General features: G+C 43.3%; 1 protein-coding gene across 2 annotated transcripts in view; it reads left to right on the top strand.

Annotated features, from left to right (window-relative positions):
• Positions 1–21,522, top strand: part of USP24 (ubiquitin specific peptidase 24) — a 142,825-nt gene that overhangs the window by 76,907 nt on the left and 44,396 nt on the right. For both annotated transcript variants that reach the window (XM_043575084.1, XM_043575083.1), the window contains exons 31-41: positions 622–777; positions 4,090–4,187; positions 6,932–7,027; positions 7,143–7,371; positions 8,011–8,170; positions 9,047–9,202; positions 11,422–11,492; positions 12,156–12,316; positions 15,819–15,880; positions 18,324–18,515; positions 19,505–19,622. In XM_043575084.1, coding sequence (XP_043431019.1) covers positions 622–777; positions 4,090–4,187; positions 6,932–7,027; positions 7,143–7,371; positions 8,011–8,170; positions 9,047–9,202; positions 11,422–11,492; positions 12,156–12,316; positions 15,819–15,880; positions 18,324–18,515; positions 19,505–19,622 — 1,499 coding nt within the window. The remainder of the gene's footprint in view (positions 1–621; positions 778–4,089; positions 4,188–6,931; positions 7,028–7,142; positions 7,372–8,010; positions 8,171–9,046; positions 9,203–11,421; positions 11,493–12,155; positions 12,317–15,818; positions 15,881–18,323; positions 18,516–19,504; positions 19,623–21,522) is intronic.

Here is a 21,522-nt window from a genome sequence, read left to right as displayed (position 1 = left end):
TATTTAAAGTTCATCTTAATTTCTAGAATGTTGTTCCTCAAGAATTTGATTATGTATTGAAATTGTATTTTATCTGTAATAGTGTTTAATTATGTTCTCAATAAGTTCATGTGGAACAAAGCCGTTAGAAGGTATGAATTCACGTTACCAGTGGCTAAAGGTTTAGATCAGCTCGTGGTCTTGTCGTACACGGCTCAGGTATTATTTGTGGGGAGAGGAAAATTAACGTAATTCTAAAACATATCACTAGTACTGGCTAAAAACGTTTTCAAAACTACCACTTCTACAGTCTTACAATTTTAATTACCGGTATTTAGTAGTGCAGATGTTAAAAACACGGAAGCAAATAAAAATGACCTTGCTAGTGTTGCCTGGAAGACATTCTCAGACGCATTCATGGTAGGGTTGGAACGCTGTTGAGCACGTACAGTTTGTGTGATGGAATTTGATGTTTTGTTAGTAATTACAAAGCGATGTGTCTTGGAGGTTGATTTATAGAAGATTTCTTTGGTGCAATTATAATAAAGAGAAAAGAATGTTAGAATACGCATTAAGATGTGTTTCTCTCTAATTTGTGCTTCTAACACATATATTCTTGGTTTTCATTCTTGAAAAACTTAGAAAACATTACTGTCCGAAACGAGTTCTCAGTCCTCAAAGTCTCCATCCCTGTCCTCAAAGCAGCAGCATCAGCCAAGCGCCAGCTCGATTTTGGAAAGTCTGTTTCGCTCTTTTGCTCCGGGAATGTCCACCTTCCGAGTGCTCTACAACTTAGAAGTAAGAAGGCTCATTTCTTTTCGTTTCATTTGGACAGATTCGTTTTCGTTTGCAGATTCCTGCGTTTAGATACCAGAGATAAGTAAATAGGTTTCTACTTGTATTGGATGATCTGTGAAAAAATTAGATTTCAAAAAAAAAGTAAGAAACAGAATATAAATTGAAACATTTTGTTGTTTTGGGGCCTTAGAAGATGCTCAGGCTTTTTTTCACTTTATACCTATGTATGTTGTTATAGTTGCAAAACAGCATCTAAATAAATAGTGAGGAAGCCTTATGTAGTAATATACGCCATCATCTTCCTCTGGAAATTTAGCAAATTGTCTAACATGAGTTGTTATCCTCAGTCTTCTCGTTACTAAATGCATCCTAACTTTTTATTTATTTTTTTTTAAATTTTTTTTTTTCAACGTTTATTTATTTTTGGGACAGAGAGAGACAGAGCATGAATGGGGGAGGGGCAGAGAGAGAGGGAGACACAGAATCGGAAACAGGCTCCAGGCTCTGAGCCATCAGCCCAGAGCCTGACGCGGGGCTCAAACTCACGGACCGCGAGATCGTAACCTGGCTGAAGTCGGACGCTTAACCGACTGTGCTACCCAGGCGCCCCTCATCCTAACTTTTTAAAGAACGATTGTAATTTGTTGTTCTAAATGAAGCAGCGAGGGGGTGGTCAGGAAGTACATTAACCTTCTTATTTCAAGGTTTTAAAAAAAGGTTTGGAAGTATTTAAACAAAAGTACATGTTTATTACTCTCTTTTCCCCAAAGTAGCTTTAAACTAGTAGATTTAGTTCAATAAACATCTGATAACTGTATAAGGTGTGCAAGTCATTGTGGTCGCTAGAGGATGACCGCTGAAAAGGCAAGATATTTGCTCCAGAATCTTGAGTGAAACGTAAGGAGGCTACATTCTCTGAGTCTTGAGAGCAAAGCGTTGGGAGAGTGAGCAGGTGGAAATAGTCCCGTTCTTGGAGAGCGAAGGGTCAGACCCTCTTGCCATTTTCGGTCTGGAGAAGATAAGGCCCTGAATGATTTTGCTTTGTCCCAAGTTTTATTTCATCTGACAGTCTAATTTGGAGTGTGTAATTCTATTCATTCATTTTTCTGCATCACTTCTTGCCTGTGTGTTCAAGCTGTGTTATTTCATATTGGCCTTAAAGTAATCATTCTTGTGAAAAAAATACGTGGGGTTCAAAATGAGAAAATATTTAGCAAATGTTTTTAAAATAAAGTATGTCTTTATTTAATGTGGACATTTAAAAATGTTTAATATTCCAAGGCAGAATTGCCCATTAATTTTTGGTCAATTTAAGCTTATAAATTTTTCAGTACTTGCCAGATTTATCCTTTGCCTTTGAATGACTGTCTCAGAAAAGTTAAAGTATAAACTTTAACACCCACATTTGAGAGCACCTAGAAAAACGGAATGGCATGACAATGAATCTGGGTTGTCACCAACTACCTAGGTTGCCACATCTTACAGCCTAAGGACAGTGGTTGTAAAATACCTCCAGCACAGTTTCAGGGAAATCCTTTGATAGGTTGTTTTTTGCTTTAACACAAAACATTTGGAAAACCTAATACTTTCAAAAGCACTTTTTTTTTTTTTTTTTTTTTTACTGACTCCTGAAAGGCTAATTTCCTTGCATTTCAGTCTTCCACTTACATTTGCCTACTAGGTAGCTTCAAAGAGGATATTCCAAATACCCATTCCTTTGAAGAAATTTTTCTTCTTTACTACATTGTTTTCCATTGAGCATGAGGAGTACGTGCATGTGGCTGTCCGCTCACAGGAAGGATTAGAAAAACACTGTAAAGGATTAGAAAAGGATTGTTAATGCTCATAATCTGAGGTTGAAGAGCCTGTTACCCAAAGAGCACTTTAGGAAGATAGCATCTGTAAAAAAGAAATCCCATGCTAAAAATCTATGCACATACGACCCATGGATTCATAGAAACAGACTTTTCTAGAATTGAGAAGGATCTTGAATTGTATCTACTTTAAAAATACCTGGGGGGGGGGGCGCCTGGGTGGCTCAGTCGATTCAGGGTCGACTTCAGCTCAGGTCATGATCTCGCAGTCTGTGAGTTTGAGCCCCACATCGGGCTCTGTGCTACAGCTCAGAGCCTGGAGCCTGCTTCGGATTCTGTGTCTCCCTCTCTCTGTGTCCCTCCCCCACTCACACCCTGTCTGTCAAAAATTATTAAATGTTAAAAAAAATTTTTTTTAATACCTTGGGGAAACTGAGGCAGTGGGTCTTTTTTTTTTTCTTTTTTTAAATTTTCAATCATAACTAAGCAGTTGTTTACTAAGTCTCATGCTATAGTATGATTATTTACTAGAAATAATATCTGCCATACCAGAATTTTCAGTTAAGCTTTCCTTTAGGTACTTGTGTCAGTGTCATAAAAGGGGCATAGATGTAGGAGGGAGTTTGAAGTCACTTAGCCTTTTGGGTCTCAGTCGTGTACAGTAAAACACATAACACCCGCAGGGTGAGATATAAGAGAGAAGGCATGCTAACAGCCTCATCCTCTTTTGTTGTAGGTGCTCAATAAATAAGAGTTTGAGAATCATTATTAGAGAGCTCGTCTAGCATTTTTAAAAAATATTTATTTATTTTGAGAGAGTACACGCACGTGCACATGCATGAGTGAGCGGGGGAGGGGCAGAGAAAGAGAATCCCAAGCAGGCTCCGCACTGCCAGTACAGAGCCCGACTCGGGGTCAGTCCCATGAACTGTGAGATCACGACCAGAGCCAAAATCTAGAGTCGGACGCTTAACTGACTGAGCCACCCAGGTGCCCCTTGTCTAACATTTTTAATGAATGGGCTATTTTATAAAACTTTATATACTTTTTCGAAAGCATATCTAGCCTATCACATGGAATCTGAAGTGGGCTCTAGGCTCTGCGTTCAGCACAGAGCCCGAAGCAGGGCTCGAACTCATGAGCTGTGAGATCATGACCTGAGTCGAAGTCGGACGCTCAACCGACTGAGCCACCCAGGTGCCCCTGCTCTTATCTAAGCCTGAGAGCCTGAGACATCCACTTTTGCTGGTTTCGTGAAAAGAACACACCAGCTTTCTTCAACAAAACAGATTTCTCTTGCCAAGCGAATAGAACTTGGAAAATGTGAATATTTCCATTGCGACACGTTAGCCTCCTTATACTTCTGGGGGGGGGGGTTGGGAACAGCATGCAGCACTTAAAGAGACTCAGACTCGAGTTATCTGATTCTTTTACTTAGTGAAGGAGTAATTTCTGCTGGAAATGTTGGGATGATTAATTGTATTTATCTGTTTTCAAGGTTCTGAGCTCCAAACTCATGCCAACAGCTGATGATGACATGGCAAGAAATTGTGCGAAATCCTTCTGTGAGAACTTCCTCAAAGCAGGAGGGTTGAGGTTAGTCTCACTGTGATGTTACACGAGTTGCAGAGAATGGGTGTAGTTATCGTGGCTGGTTTCTCCTGCCAGGCCTTGCTTCTGCCTACAAGGTATTACGTGAAGCATCATGAGAGGTATAATCAGGAGTGATGTTTCAGTCTTCGGAACGCCTGGATTCATTCTGTGACTTTTGGTTCTTTGGAGAACCGGCAGAAGCACATCTCCTTCCCTCTGGTAGTGGAGGAAATTCTTGAAGAAGAGAGGAAGCAGATCTGTTTCTGTTCATTCCCACCTCTGTTTCACACCAGGTGAATGTGATTCCTGGTAACGCTGTTACCTACGAGTGCTGTACGAGGCACTCGTGCTGGGGATGCAGAGATAACTTCGATCTCATCCCTGCCCTAGAGCGGTTCATGGTTTTAGCAAAGAATAACAGTTATTGTAGGTCCCAAAACAGGCTAATAGAAAGTCCTTGGGGGCGGGGGCAGAGGTTATGGAAGAGAGTGCTTAAGTGGTTAAATTTTCATGGGATAATAAGATTAGGAAGCGCTTCACAGAACGTGGTGTTTGAGCTGGGAATTGAGAAGTGAGCAGTCATCCCCTAGCGGGCTCGTGACGAGAGGGCCCGCTAAGCCAGAGAGGACGGGGTGAGCACAGGCACTAAGGTGCGTGGCCTGTCCTGGGAACCACGGTAGCCCGGGGAGGTCCCGAGCACAGGCGGAAGGAGAGATGTATGTAAAGTAGGGCCACCCTGAGGAACTTCAACCTTAGCTTCTAGACCGGGGAACACAGGAGGTTTCAGAGCCAAGCATTGCCTGGAACGCTCGCTTTGGCTGCAGTGGGGACGATGAGTAAATAGAAGCGGGAGAGGTAGAGGCAGGGAGAGCCCTGTGGAGCTGTGGCAGTGGCCCAGAGCAGAGTAACAGGTTGTAAATGTAGGGCACCGATAATTGACATTTATAGGGTAACATGGACAAGTCTTATGACTAGAAGTACCGGAGGAGATTTCGAAATGGCCCTGTGATTCCTAGCCTGGGACAGTGAGCAAATGGTGAACATTTGGTCAGTGTGGGAAGTAAGCGTGGAAGGAGATGGAGGGCACGGGACATCAAGAGGGACGGACGTGGTTGGTCAGGTGAAGTGCATGCTTTGGCGGCCGCGATGCCCTCGAGGGGAGCGGAGAGCAGCATTGGCGACATGGAGGGGCCAATGGTGTGTGAGTGGCGTTAGGGCACGAGTGTTCAGCGGTGAGCGTGAGGGCAGGAGGTGGAGTCAGACTGCAGGCCGCTGCTCTACGGTGAGCAGAGAAGGGGGTGACAGTGACAGTGACCGGAAGGGAAGAATAGCTGAGGGGAAAGTTGGCTTTTCTGCCTTGCTTTCACCTCGGGGAAGCCTAGGTTGCCTTTGCAGACTGTCTTAAAAAGAACGACCAAAGGAAAAGGGATGATCCCTGGGGCCAAGTTCTCCTGCTCTGGAAAGAAGCAGGCCTGCCGTTTCCTCAGGTGAGGAAGCCATGAAGGCCGAGGACTGTTGAAGGAATTCCTGTGGGAGGCCTTGTGGGGAAGAGGCTGAGCCGAGACCTTAAAGGGAATGGGCCTGAAAGAACCCCCAAGCGTATGGAAGGCCTACCGCTTGGAGCTTTATTTGTTTTCAGAATCGCAGAGGTGTTCTCAGTGAACACTCATTTCTGATTACTCACTTCCGCTTACAGAGCTCTGGCGTGAAGGCGTTTTACTGCTGGCTTAGTTTTGTATGTCAGTTAACCTCCATGTCAGGCATTGTTCTGAACACTGAGAGCAGAGCAGTGAACAGATAAGACAAACTCCACATCCTTGTGAAGCCTACCGTCTAGAGGGGGGAGATGAACAGTAAAGAAATAAAGGTAAAAGCATATGTCGGGAGGCGAGAAGAGCTGTAGACAAAAATGAGACCAGCAAGAGGGGACGGACAGGGTTGTGATTTTCAGTAGGGTGATCAGGGAAGGTGTCACTGATGGGGTGATGTTTTACAAACATCTGAAAGAGGTGAGGAAACAAGACCTGGAGATCCCTGGGGGAGAGCCGTCCAGAAGGGCAGTCAGTGTGTGCCCCTGCGTGAAACAGACCTGGTACCTTTGGAGACCAGCAGTCCCGCGTGGTTGGGGTAGTGGGAAGGAGGCAAAGCAGGGACACATGAGGCTATAGACATACCAGAGGTCAGCGTATGTAGAATCTTACAGGTTCGCGTGAAGACTTTTTTCTCTGCAGGAAATCAGAGGCCCGTGGAGGATTTTGTGCAAAGCAGTGCGATGATCTCACTTATATTTTAAAAGGATCACTCTGATCTTTTGAGAGTAGATTTTGGGGGTGGAGAGTCAAGAGTAGAAGCAGGAAGAACAGTTAGGAAGCTTTTATAGGAATAGAGATTGTAGCGGATGTGATAGCTTTATTGAGTTCACCCATCCCAGGTATGTTTTTTAACTGTTAGTTCCAGTAATAAGATAACGGTTAATCAGTGAACTCACAGCAGTTAGCGAAAAGGAGGACTATCCAAATGCTTTATCTTTTGGCTAAGCAAGGAATCTAATGCTAAAGGGACCGGGAGGGTTATAGGTATCATGGGAAATCATTGCTAAAAATATATCTGGTCCATGTGTATGTAAGGACCTTGTAGAAATTGTAAGTAATTGATAACATTTACATGAGCAATTAAATTAGAGAAAATTTCCTATGAAAGAAATACAAGTCTTTATTTCATATTCTGCCCTTTTGTTTTCTTTTAAGTTTGGTTGTAAATGTCATGCAGAGGGATTCCATCCCCTCAGAAGTAGACTATGAAACAAGGCAGGGAGTTTACTCCATCTGCCTACAGCTTGCAAGGTAGGTAAATACATCCTACTAGTCTCCCAAGGCAGTATTTTTCTTCCCAAGCCCTATCATTTTGAGTAGTTATGAAATGACCTCAAATAAATGTAGCTTTTTGTTTCCTTTGAAGATTCTTACTTGTTGGGCAAACAATGCCCACGTTGTTAGATGAAGACCTCACCAAAGATGGCATAGAAGCACTTTCTTCTCGCCCATTCCGAAACGTCAGCCGGCAGACAAGCAGGCAGATGTCCTTGTGTGGTACCCCAGAGAAGTCCTCCTACCGACAGTTGTCCGTGTCCGACAGGTCTTCTATCAGGGTCGAGGAGATCATCCCTGCTGCGCGAGTTGCGATACAAGTAAGTGATCTGTGCATTCAAGCAGTGTGGCGTCTTTCCTCTTTGAAGGAAGTTATTGACATGAATATGGCCTTCAAGGAACTTCCAGTGAGCAAGAAAGAGACCACTAGTGCAGAAATGACTGTAATTCAAGGCGGGAACCGTCAAGGGTTGTGGGAGGGCTACAAGGGCAGAACATTTGCAGGCCTTCAGAATAAGAACAGTAATCGCCTTCACCCATGGCTGTCGTGGATGATTTTACATAGCAGGTGGCATTGGTGTTAGGCCTCAAAGATAGGAGAGATTACAGATGGCGAAGCATGGAGAATTGTTCCAGCAGGAGGGCAGGTGTGAGCAAAGGTAGAGAGACAGAACAGAGCTTGTAGGGAAGGCCACGGGGTCGTTCACAGAGTAGTGTGGGAGAGGAGAGTGGCAGGTGTCTGAAAGCCTGAGCGTGGAGATCAGTCTCTGTGTTACAGGTAGCAGAGAGATACTGAAAGTCTTTGAACAGTATGGAAGCATGAAAAAGGCTGTCCTTCTGGATGATCTTGGCGGAAAAGAGTCTCACAAAACTGAGACCAGTGAGAAGGTTCTGGAAGTCAGTAGAATAATCATGTTCCAGTACTACCTTTTCTCATGACTCTTTCCATACTTCTTTAGACAATGGAAGTAAGTGACTTCACGTCTACTGTGGCTTGTTTCATGAGGTTGTCATGGGCTGCGGCTGCAGGACGACTGGACCTCGTTGGGAGTAGCCAGCCAATTAAAGAAAGCAATTCTCTGTTTCCTGCTGGAATTCGAAACAGACTCAGCAGCTCAGGTACTGATTCAAAAGGACAGAGTAATGAGCTCGTTGGGCAAGAAAGAAGCTGTAAGAGTTACCTATGCATAGGCTTGTTCAGAGTCACGAGAAGAAAGCCTTTTCTCTTGCTTTTGAACATGAGTAAAAAACCCATGAAGCTGTGCACTTAAGACTTGTGCACATTACTGAACTTGTGCCATACTTCATCGAAGAAAACAAGCATTGGTACGCAGAGAGTAAGTGGGGAAACCAAACCAAGCAGAGTTTTTAGCTCACTGAGGGTTGTAAAAGTGCCAAGAGGCGAATAATGGTGGCTGTAATAAAAACGCATCTAGAATTCCTACCTGGGAAAGTCATTATCTTGATTTGGCTGGTTATTTTCTGCTACGCTTTTATAAATAGCTTTATTTCTCAGCTTCATTTGGTTTCCCTCTTCAGTTTGAGTGTGTGTGTGTGTGTGTGTGTGTGTGTGTACCTCAGTATAAAAAAAGTTTCAAAAACGTATGGCATTCTTACAGTGAAGCGCAGAAATGTTAAATGTACATGCTTTTTGGGATTTTTCTGTACGGATAACCCATCTAGATCAGGATGAGGAACATTTCTAACATCCCCACAAGACTCTCTCATGCCTTCCAAACTGCACCGTTCTCCCTTCTGTCACCTCAAATGAGTTTCGCCCCATAAGTGCATATTTTGAGTGCCTCCAGATGTGTTTTAAAGCAGTCAGGGTCAGATAAAGTGATTAAGTGTCTCTTGTTTCCTAGACCAGAATGTCAGATTGCCTCTTCACACCCTTTAATTTCACTTGAGGCTCCCGGGGCGCATTAAAAGGATGTTAGGGTACTGTGAGGGTCCTGTGGGGTCCGCGGTAACCTCCTGCTTGCCTCTTCCCAGGAAGCAATTGCAGCTCTGGGAGCGAAGGGGACCCAGCAGCCCTGCACGCAGGCATCTGCGTGCGCCAACAGTCTGTGTCCACCAAAGACTCCCTGATCGCCGGGGAGGCTCTCTCTCTTCTTGTCACGTGCCTGCAGCTTCGGAGCCAGCAACTGGGTATGCAGGCGGCTTGTTTTCCCTTCATCTCTTTTAGGGAAAGGCCAGGTTTCTGTTGGCCTTCATAGATAAAGTCATACTAATAGAAATGGAAAAGGGGGCAAAGTTAGCAGGTGGAATAAGTAAGAATAGTGCTTAGAGTAGTTAGATTCTGAATAAGTATTTATTGAGTACCTTCTGTAAGCAGGGTTCCACAGTAGGTGTTGAAAGGGCACTCTGCCTGCCCTCCAGGAGCTTACTGTCTAGTTGAGGAATTAAGACAACCCACATTTATAGCCCATGAACCACAGAACTAGAATTACATATCAGTCTCTAAACTGATGATGACTCTAGTAGTCAAAGTCACGAAACTTCAGATTTGCCTTTTCATCTTCATTTGTGGGCTTTGGCAGACTGGGGCTGTTATTGATCCTACTGTAACGTTAGAACACCGCAGGGTGTTCTCATCACACTCTCTTCTCTGTCTGTGCCCCTTCTCCCCATGATCTCATCCACCGTCACAGCCCCACACTCCTTCTAGATGCAGATAATGTCTGAATTTGGAGCTCTGGCCTGGATCACTGCCCCGACCCCTCCACTGGGCTCTTAGGTAGACTTCCCAGGCTTGACGGTTCCACAGCTGAAATGCTCAGCTGGCCCGTATCACACACATTTACCAGCTTAGTTAATAGTGGCTTCATTCTTTCACTTGCTCTGGCCAGAAACCTTGCAGTCAGTCGTCCTTGATTTCCTTTCTCACACCCATTTCTAATGTGTCAGCACATTCTCCTTCCGACTGTGTCTAGATTCCACCCTCTGGTACCACTGTCACTGTCACAACCCTCTGATCCAGCATCACCCCTTGCTTGGATTATAGCAGTAGCACCTTCACTAATCTCCCTGCTTCTACCCTGGCAGTTTACTCTCCACACAGTAACCAGAGTGGACCTCCTACCATGTAAGTCAGATTGTATCACTCCTCTGTTGAAAACCTGGCAGCGGCTTCTCAGGTCGCACTGAGTAAAAGCCAAATCTTAATTACTAAGGCATTCGAGGCCAGACAGAGTCCACCCCTTCGACGCCTCTGTGCCTTCACCGTCTACTGCTCTCCCCTCACTCCCTGTGCTTTGGCCGCCTGGCGTCCTGGCTGTTCCCCAGCACTCCAGGCACGTTCCTGCCTCAGGACCCTCGCACCGGCTGTTCCCTCTTCCTGGTGTGTTCTTCCCCCATCTTTCCCACGTGGCTCTCTCTTCCTCATTTCCTGCAAGTGTGCTTAACCTCACCTACTTAGTGACATGTTGTTCTCTGCCCGCCTTTTTGACGAAGTCACAACCCTCCCCTCATCCCAGCACTACCTAAACCCCTTACCTTGTTTCTTCTTTATCGCTTACTGTTTTATAGCATAGAATATAATTTGTTTACTTACTATGTTTATCGTCATCATCCCTTCCCCATCTGGACTGTAAGCTCCACAGAGACTTTTGTCCACTTTGTTCCCTACTGAATCTCTCACACCCAAATACTGCCCAGTATGTAGTAGGCCCTCAATAAATATTTATTCAGCAACAAAGTCTTAATAGCTCCACTTTTAAAAATTGTACCAGCCCATAGGTGTCCTGTTCTTCCCTTCTATTACCAATTCAGACTGCCTGTTGTGTAGAATTGATCATGATGTGTTTAGTAGAATATCCAACCTCTTTGTATAAGACACTCAAGGTAAAGCTAGAAAAAACTTAGACATTTATAGAACGGTAAGTAGTGTCCAAATGGTTAGTTTGAGCAAGAATGCTTTTGAAGACATATATAGGAAGTATAAGTCATTATGAAATGCTTTTGAGCAAATGTCATAATCATAGATCAATTTTCCTATCATTATTTTAGTGATATTCTCAAATCAAAATGTGAAAGAATTACAACTTCCCTTCAAGCTTTTTTATCATTTGTAATTGTATGGTAGGGTACATTTTATAGTTACAGGTATTGATAGTTTATCAAGGCAAGATATATTTATAACCAGTATGTACGAGACACCGTGCTGAAATGCGCAGGTACAGAGATGACCAAGAGTCTCTCGAGGGGAAACTCAGACGTGTGGAGGCAGTTATGGGCAGTACTGAATTCGATTCCATGTAGAAGAAGAGACGAAATTCTTCTGTAGTTAAGCATAAATTTTTCAGAATTTTGAAAATGCATTTCCTGACTTATTTCCCACCCCCGATTCTCCTTATTCTTATCGTTAGCATCTTTCTATAACTTGCCCTGTGTTGCCGATTTTATCATTGATATTCTGCTTGGATCACCAAGTGCTGAGGTAAGAATTTTGACCATACTAAAAAATCCCCTTGGTCCTGCTCTGTCGAGGGCCCTTTGGAGACCTGTGACCCTGCGTGGAGTACAGAGAAATGGCATTTAGCCCTCTCAGGAAGTCCTCCGAAGGGGGTGGGGGCCACTCTGAGAGCAGAGTAACCATTTGGACTCTCTGCCCTCCCTTCTATTCCATATTCAGAAGTTCAGAGACTAGTGCTAGGGTCAGTTGTGGGTGTTTGTAACAAACAAAACGTTACGGCGGCGTTGAGCATCCGCCGCTGGCATTCAGGGTCAACGTGTTGGTCACAATCAAGAAAGACCAGCTGCAAGCCGTGAACTTTCACTGGATTTTCTCATTCTGATTTTCTTGTATGGCCTTGAAAATTCACTTGGAAACACTTGAAGAGTTTTCTTATTTTCATTTTTATCAAATTATGAAACTATTGATTGGCGTAGGAGAGAAGAATACTTGGGGAAATCCGTTCTCAGACTGCATTTGTTTTTAATCAGCCCTAGGGTATTTAATGTCAACTTTACCATTAGTGATTAAACCGTTCACGCCCTTATAGTATCCTTCAGGTTGTGGACTTTGGAGGAAAATCCTTTTGTAAGCAGTGTCTAAGTGTCGGTTGGTGTATGTCCTTTGCCACTCACGATGTAATTTCAGATTCGCCGTGCTGCCTGTGATCAACTATACACTCTTAGTCAGACAGATACTTCAGCTCATCCAGATGTCCAGAAGCCAAACCAGTTTCTCCTAGGTGTGATTCTCACAGCCCAGCTACCTCTCTGGTCCCCAACTAGTATAATGAGAGGAGTCAATCAGAGGTATGTAATCAAGATGAAAAAGCTCACGTCATGCAGAAAGAGAATCATGATTTGCATGCTGCCCCCTGCTGAGGTCCACAGTGCATTACTCAGATGACAAAAGAATTTCTCCTTTCCTCTTGTACCCTTTGTGCCCCGAGAGAGGGTATTTCCGTTCTTATTATCCCCATTCAGGACAGGAGAGTCAGAAGAAACAATACCAGGCCTTCTTCCCCTTGAATTACTTCCCATTCTCACCTCCACCCCAGCTGCTCCACCACCCTCAAGAGAAAGAGGAGCTTTCTTTCTGAAAGCTGGTTGGTGAGAGGCTGAAATTATTGGAGCCAGGTCACTTTTTGAAGGTCCGACTCCTCACGTCCTTGCATGCATCCCTCTCTCAGAGCAGCGTACTTCCTGACTTCATGTCCAGATATAGCTGAGGCATCCTTCTGGCTTTCTTCCCTGGTTTTACATGTGCCTGGGCACGGAGGGAATCTGCGGTCCAGGCTGATGGAGCGGCTTGAGTAAGTCCGTTCTGCCTGCCCCACTGTCCCTCAGTGGGCCAGCCCGCATGCAAGGCTGCCCCGGGCTAGGCCCAGGATGAGAGGTGAGGGGATCCCATGCTGACCTCCACTTTCTCCAACTTAGCTTCACCAGAGAACCCTTGCCGTGGGGCTCATGAGATTTGTGAAATCGGTGTCCACTTGCTTTGTGTATCTGCTTTACAAATTAGAGCCCTGGAAGGGAAGGAATGTTAGAGCTACTCCAAACCCCTAAGTGTGGCTAAGGATCCAGACCCCTAAATTTGGATCCAAACTCGGTCTTTGGAAGCATACAGTTCAATAGCATTAAGTATATTCTCATTATTATGCAACCATCTCCACCAGCCGCTTCTAGAACTTTTTCATCATCCTCAACTAAAACCTGCTGCCCATTAAGGAAGCCGTTGAATGAAAGACTAATAAACTTGACTCCATAAAAACTAAAATACTCTGTGTGGGAAACTAATACCATAAATCCAAAAGTCAGTTGACGGACTGGCTGTATAGATTTGTAACATGACAGACAAGAAGCTAATTTTCATAATGTATATAAAAAGCTGTTAGAAATCACTAAACAAATGACCCAACAGCCAAATTGAAAAATGGGCAAAAGACACGAAGAGACGGTTCCAAAACAAATACAGGTGGGTTGTTTTGTGTTTTTTTGTTTTTCGATTTGCTAGGTTTTTTTCTTTTTACTGCAGCAAAATATACATACAATTGATCATTTTACTGATTTTTAAGTCTGTAATTCAGTGACGTTAAGTACGTACACATTGTTGTGCAGCTGTCCCCGCTGTCTGTTCCCAGAACTTTCTCATCATCCCAAACTGAAACTCTGTATCCATTAAAACAGTAACTCCCCGCTCATTCCCCCTCCATCCATTCTTCTATTTCCGAGGTTCCTCCATGTCATAGCTTGTGTTAGGGTTTCATTTCTAATTAACACTGCAAAATATTTCCTTTATCTGTTCTTTCTTTTGTTGCCTGTGCTTTTGGCATTGCATCCAAGAAATGATCACCAAATCCACTGTCACAAAGTTTCCCCTCTATGTTTTCTTCTGAGGTTTTTAGTTTTCACTCTTATGCTTACTTGTTCGATCTATTCGAGCTAAATTCTGTGTGTAACATAAGGTGCCCAACTTCATTCTTTTCCGTGTGGGTAATCCAGTGGTCACGGCACCTTTCTCCCATTGAATGGTTTTGACAGCTGATGAAAAATCATTCGACTGCTGGCTTGCTGACTGATTGATTGGCTCTTCGTTTCTCTTCCACTGATCTGTGTGTATCTCCATGCCAGTATCACATGGCTTCATTGCTGTAGCATTGTCGAATTCTTCCAGCGTTGTTTGTCCTCTTCACCGTGCGAGCCTTTTGCTTCCTTTGCTAAGTGGATGCCTAAGTACTTTACTCTTATTGGTGCTTTTGTAAATGGAATTGTTTCCTTTTTCATATTCTCCATTGTTGGTGTATGGAAGCAGAACTGATTTTCGTGTCACGATTTTGTATCTTGCTGCGTTTACTGATGAACTCTAAATCTTTCTGTGTGGACTCTGGGGTTTGCCACATGTAGGATCACGTCATCCACAAACCGAGAATTGTACCTCTGTGTAAGCCATTTTTTAAGAAGTGAGCTATTGCACCTGTGCTTTTTGTAAGATTCAGATTATTTAATAGAACTTACATTTAAGAGTTTGATTTGATATTAAATTTCTCAAAACTCAGGAAAGAAAGAAAGCATTGGATGAGTTTTTGTTTTTTTTTTTTAATTTTTTTTTTTTCAACGTTTATTTATTTTTGGGACAGAGAGAGACAGAGCATGAACGGGGGAGGGGCAGAGAGAGAGGGAGACACAGAATCGGAAACAGGCTCCAGGCTCTGAGCCATCAGCCCAGAGCCTGACGCGGGGCTCGAACTCCCGGACCGCGAGATCGTGACCTGGCTGAAGTCGGACGCTCAACCGACTGCGCCACCCAGGCGCCCCAATGGATGAGTTTTTAACATACCTTCTCAAAGAATCTCTTGGATGTAGAGCATTTTAACTTCACCTAAAATTGAATCTTTAGTTGTATGTTTTTATAATTTGAAATGGTGTTTCACAACTTACTCTAATGGCCGTGTTTGATACATGTTTTCCTTAACAGTGATGACGACAATAGCTCTTTCTGTGGTCTGACTATGTGCCGTGCAGCAGGCCAGGTTCATTGCATATAGTCATCCTGTAATGCTCACAATGGACAAATGAGTTTGACAGTCTTATTGTCTCTTTAATCATCGTATTTCTCGGTTCATTATCTCTTCTCATCATTAGTGCATTCTTGAGCCTTTTGTGTGTGTGTGTGTGTTTATTTCCAACACTCTAACAAGCATTTTAGAAATTAGAAACCAGACACATTGTCCCTAGACGCCCAACTGTAAGTGGTGGAGCCAGGATTCGAACCAAGGTCGCCTGACTTTAAAACTTGTGCTCTTTCCTGAGATAATGACAGAGAAGCTTCACTGACCACCCTGGATAAAAGAATTTACCTTCTGTTTTTTCTCTTACTGCACTCTGTTTGCCTTCTTAATATCACCTTTTGACATGTGTATTTTCTAATGTGTTGACTTTTTTGTTCTTTGTCAGCTCTTCTAAAACAGTTGCAAGCATATAGTGGTGCCTAGTCAATGTCGGTTGCTATTTGAATGAATGAGTGTAATCTGTGCATTATGTGTGCAGTCAGCCTGTATATCATCACAAAATGTGAGACTTAGTAATACTGTTTCCCCTCTTTACACTGTAATTTCTATAGTGTATCTGTATCAGCAAAGTCACGAGTGTATTTCTTGCTAAGATATGGAAGTTGAATTCATGTAAAAGCGGTTATTTCATGCTTAGGAAAATTCCCTTGTTCAGCTGTGTTATGAGCCTTTTCTTACAATGGAGATGCTTTTTATTTCAAAATATGACATTTTTTAATACTTGAAATCTTATCTTTTTTTAGACTACTATCTCAGTGTATGGAGTATTTTGATCTAAGGTGCCAATTATTAGATGATCTGACAAGTAAGTAAATGTCTAACTTTGATTCATGTAGGGGGAGGGGAGAGGGAAGAGTAGAAAAGAGAGCCAAATGGACATTTCTAAATCTGACTGAGTGTATCTTAGATAAAAATGAGATTATAATCACTGTTCGAAGTTGAGTTTTATTTTCTTGAAAATAGCATGCAAACCCATATACCAGTTCTCTGTTCTCCAATTATATATGTAACCATTAATGTGTTGAGAAGATTTGTTGGTTTTAAAAATTGTCAAAGACACATGTTTTAATTACGCTGATATGGGGCGGGGGGGGTGCGGAAGAGGGGAAAGTGGGTGATGGGCCTTGAGGAGGGCGCTTTTTGGGATGAGCACTGGGTGTTGCGCGTAAGCGATGAACCACGGGAACCTACCGTGGAAACCAAGGGCACTCTTTACGCGCTGTATGTTAGCCAATTGGACAATAACTTATATTAAAAAAAGAAAAAAGAATGACTGGAAAACATGTTGATACTGAATAAAATTACTTTCTTCTTTGAAGAAAAAAATAGTAATAATTACACTGATACAGAACTATTAGGAAGAATCTTTTCTCTCTAGTATAGTGAATTCTGACCATTTTAAAGGCTGATCATTGAAGGAAGGAGGGAATCTCTGTTGAGGTATATTGATAATAATAGAAATGAGTGATAGAAGCCAGTTAATTATTTTGTGTCAGGTGATTGAAGTATTGTTAGAAATTTTAGGGTTAGAGCATTTGGATTTTCATTGTACTTTTGTATAACGCGAATGTATGTCGGGATGCTCTGTGTAAATTTTAGTTGTTTCAAATCAAGAGTCTGTTAGTTTATTTTCCACTCTTTACATAAAAGATTTGCCTCATCTTACAGAAAATAAGTAAATAAAAATCAGGCCGAACAAAAGTACTGATTGGAAACATTAACTGGAAAAGAATGTCAGCGCCGGGCGGTTACAAAGAAATACCTTGCACGTATGCTGGCTGTCAACCTCCACAGTCAGAATTTGGTTGTGAGGTTTGCTGGGGGACAGAGGTGAAAAAGGAAGAAAACCGAGTGGTTTCTCAAAAGAAACAGATCTTTTTGCCAGCACTTAAATCTGAGAGAGACTTGGTGCAGAGGTCTTCGTGTAGTGCACACGTGAAGACGTAGTCATTAGTAAGCCTCAGGAAATGTCTCCAAGGCAGATGCCTTCACCAGTTTCCCGAAAGTGTCTCTTGAAAGTGGGAGACACGGTGCTCTGAGCAGGACAGTGAAAAGGTTGTGTTGGAGCCTGAGATAATGTAGTCTGAGTGGATGTCTCGATGCGGGGGTCAGACCTGTTGTATCTGTCATCCAGAGAAGTGAACGGGTGACATGTCCATCTAACAGTCCAGCTGAATGCCACATTCTTCTGCCAGGCCACTGGCAAGGTTTGCTGTCTGGTTTGGACTCGGAGAGGGTGGGTGTTCTGCTTTGCTTCTCGAGGACTGGAATCGTGTGTTGGCTGTATACATGATACATACAACTTCAGAAGGCATGAGCACGCTATTAACATAGGCCTTCCCTGTGGTCATCGAGTGACTAATGAGGGATCCAGCATCTCTTATCGGGATGTTGAGGGCAGAGTGGGAATATGTCTGGAAACAAGCAATGTTTGCCATTTGGGGAGTATTTTGTATATGCCAGTTCCTGTACTAGGCACTTGATACCTAGCACCCTGAGTGTAGGTGTTAGCCTCATTTTGTAAATAAGTGGATTCAGATCCAGTGCCGGTTCCGCTCTGACCCTGAAGTATTCCTTTTCACCTGATGCTGTGGGGCCCTACCGCTTGTGGCTGCAGTGCAGTGGAAGGAGAGCACGGTCCGTCTTCTTCTCCTTCCCAGTCCCATCTTCCAGTGTGGAACCTTGCTTTAATCCTTGCTTACAAGAAAGTAAGGTAACTTACTACAGTAGAGCAGGGTGGTTCTCGGGGTTTGGGGCACTATTTGGAAACCTGCGCTCTGCTGCTGTGCTGCGGACCTCCGTCTCCTTTGCGGGACCCCCTTGGCCTAGGTGATGCGGTGGGAGCCTTGGCTGTCTTCGTACCCTCCATCCCTGCCTTCTCTAGAAGGGTGTGCTCCCAGGGGGCACCTGCTGACACCGCCTGGACCAGGAGCTTCTTTGGAGCAAGATTAGCCCCTTCGTCTTCCATCCTCGGCGTATGGCCCACTGACCCGCACAGAGGGGCCCTCAATACATGCGTGGCTTAGGACTGAGAGAGTGGGGGGCAAGGAGTGAGTGTGCGAAGCCGTCACGTTCCTCTGAGGCAGCAGATGCAGCCCACTGTTGATTAGGGACATCTTTCTCAGATCGCCAGAATGGAAGGGTGGGACTTGACTTTGCCTGCTTTAATTCAGGATTTGGACTCCATGAAGGGAAATCCTTTTTTCTTTGAAATGGATTTTTTTTTTTTTTTTTTTTCCCCTTCTTAGCCTCAGAAATGGAGCAGTTAAGAATCAGCCCGGCTACCATGCTCGAAGATGAGATCACTTGGCTGGATAACTTTGAGCCTAATCGCACGGCTGAATGTGAGACCAGTGAAGCAGACAACATCTTATTGGCAGGACACCTACGGCTCATTAAGACCCTTCTTTCACTGTGCGGGGCAGAGAAGGAAATGCTTGGTAATTATTGCTTCCTCTTACCATGCGGCAGAATACCTCCCTTCTCAGTCCTTGCCATAGTAGTGTTTGTAATTAGGAGAATAGGATAAGTGCTCAGTGCTCTGTAGAAAATTGACCCTTCAGGTAGTATGAGATTGTCTGGAATTTTAGTGGCTAACAGACTTCAGGTGTATTCTACCTGTGTCATTAAACCATATGAAGAAGTTGATAGCGTTCAAAACGGTTGGTCCACATAACTTCTTAATACCAAGTAAAACTTACCGTTCAAAATAGGGTTTTCTCTTCTTGCTGTTACATACCTTATAAAATATTATCTGTTACAGATCTTACCTCTTTTAAGGGTAATTCTCATCTGGGAGGCAGCCCCCTACCACTACCCCCTGCCTCGTAGGGTACATATGAATGTCCTGGGGTACATGTATAATTTGTCAGGGCATATTCAGTATTAGAAGGTACATTCAGAAAACAAGTCAAAACATTAATTATTATCACTTTTATCACATGAACTAAGCTCTATAAAAATCTTCTTGGCTATTGGGGATACATAGAAAAGAGTGATTCTACACCAGGCTAAGAAGGGTACATCACTTTACCTAAGGAAGGCAGGATTTTAAAAGTTTCAGAAACCCTCCTGTGGACTCCCCTATGCCCAAAGTAAGAATGAAGTGTTCACTCGGACCGCTCTGCCTCGTGTTCTTGGCATTTGTGTTTCCAAAGTGAAAGCATGACTTCTTTCACTCCATTGTCAGCTCATAAAGGAAGGTACCCTCACTTGTCTTTGTTCCCTGTCCCCTGACCCTCCCACCCATCCCCACCCCTCTGCCCCACAGACCTTTGCCATGTGTTATAAGTGCTCAAACAATAAGCATCAAATTAAATTGAATGCCCTGCCATTGGGTGCCTTTGCTGCTCTGATATGAAAGTACAAAAACAGAGTCTTTGAATTAAAATGTGTTCATCCTCAACATGAATATTATGCTCTATTCCAGGTTCATCACTCATTAAACCATTGTTAGATGACTTCCTTTTCCGAGCTTCTAGAATTATTTTAAATAGTCATTCTCCAGCTGGCAGTGCCGCCATCAGTCAACAGGACTTTCATCCAAAGTATGGAAAATGCACGTTGTGTTCAGTTTTGGTAAAAATTCTAATTCGAAACTTTAGTCCAAAAAGCTTTTCTTAACTTGGAGTTTGTTTCCATCTTGTGAGTGTGTGTAGTTATAAGATATTATCCACCCTATGAAGAAATGCATGTAAAGGGGCTCAGGATAAGCCTGCCTGGCACATAGTGAGTGCTGTGCAAGGATGCTGGTGCCATTATTACCATCAAATAAGAAGAGTAAGTAGTAAATAATGTGCTTAATTTGGTCGGTAGCAAATTCCAAGACAAACCGAGATCAGAAGAATTAAATCCAAAGTTAAATAGGCTCTGAATCTTGAGTTTCTTCTAGGAAGAAAGCATAGGTGCTTTTAGTGCATGAACCTTGTGATTTGCTGGGTATTGCCTGTGTCCTGACGATTAAAACTGCTAGTGACTTATTGTGGTAATTTTAGAATCAAATACTGTATTAGTTTTTATGGGTAGAAATTTGAAAGATCTTTCCGGAATGTTGACCCTACTTGGGTGCTCCTGGAGCTATAGGAGGAGGCTGCCCCCATGCTGCCATCTTCCTTGCTCTGAATCCAGCTTACTCCATTCTTACGAAAACCAGACTTAACTGAATAATCCTGAAGACACTGGGGATTTGGTATTTAACCAGTGAAAAACACTCCCGTATAATTTCAGTGGTTATTGAAACGAGCAAGGCACAAGAAGCAACATTTCATGGAATCTCAAGCGATATCTTTTCATGTATGAGTATTTCTCTGTGTAGCTTTCCTTACTAGCAAAATCTGTTTCAGGCAGTCAGCCTTCATTAGAACTCTTGGGGTGGTCTCTCAGGCTTTGGCTCCCATCTCACCCCTGCCCCAGTCTTGTTCTGGAAGATCCGGCACTGGCTCCGTTGGGAGTCTTTTATTAAAGTAGTAGAAATACGTTGAGTATCTCCGTTTTCAGTGAACAGGGAAAATAAATCCTTAGCAGTTTTATTGAAATTTTTATTCGTGAACCCTCCTTGTATTTATTAAAAGTAATACCTCCATCAGCAAGGAGTTGGGTTTTGTAATCATACACAGTGCCTTAATTAGAAAAGGTAGTGTTTTGTTTCATCCCTCCCCGTGCATTGAGTGAGGCTCACTTATCACAGTGACTCCAGCTGTTTCCCGTCTGAACCCTAATGCCAGAAAGAGCTTTAAAATACACAGTATTTTCACAAGTGACATTTATTCTTATTAACACTAACAAAGGAATTTCGTAATGCTTAGCCTGCGTGTACGGTTCCTCCTGTTCGTTCTTTACCTGTCCTTTGCAAACCAAAAGTCCAAGTAAGAGGCAAAGGACAGGGCCAACTGCTGGCCATTGTCCTCAGGGCCTGGCCCAGTGCTGATCTAAGAGCCCCACAGCCCCTCGTGAACACATCTCCCACACTGCACCCCATACATGTTTCTCTCAGAGGTTCGATGTCCTCTTTTCTGTGTATCCTTCCTAACCTGTGATCTCCTCAGTAATGTAAGGTTGGCCTAGGTGACAGTGAGAAATTACTGTCCATCCCCAAAGTGATTTCTTCTAAACGTGAACAATTATCAGAAGCCTTTGGTTTCCTGCAGACTGCCTGCTAGTTACCTTTTATTGTCATTTGAAACAAATTAATTTGGCAAACCACGTATTTCTGTCTCTGTTTTCTCGGCAAGATGAAGTTGATTAGTGTCCTCAAAGAATTTTTTATCACCAGACACATATAAAAAACATTTACGGGTATCTCTTCTGATCCACATAGCTTTCTTTTCCTGCCATTTAGATATTTGAATTTCAGGACAATGTCTACAAAAAGCTTCCTTGCTACCTACTTTGAGAGAGAGTTATTCTCATGTTTTCCTTGGTAAAGGTTTCAGACTCTTTATCCTCCAT

The sequence above is a fragment of the Prionailurus bengalensis genome, chromosome C1 (genome assembly GCF_016509475.1).
Source record: "Prionailurus bengalensis isolate Pbe53 chromosome C1, Fcat_Pben_1.1_paternal_pri, whole genome shotgun sequence".
NCBI lineage: Eukaryota > Metazoa > Chordata > Mammalia > Carnivora > Felidae > Prionailurus > Prionailurus bengalensis.
This window is presented reverse-complemented; position numbering and strand designations above follow the sequence as displayed.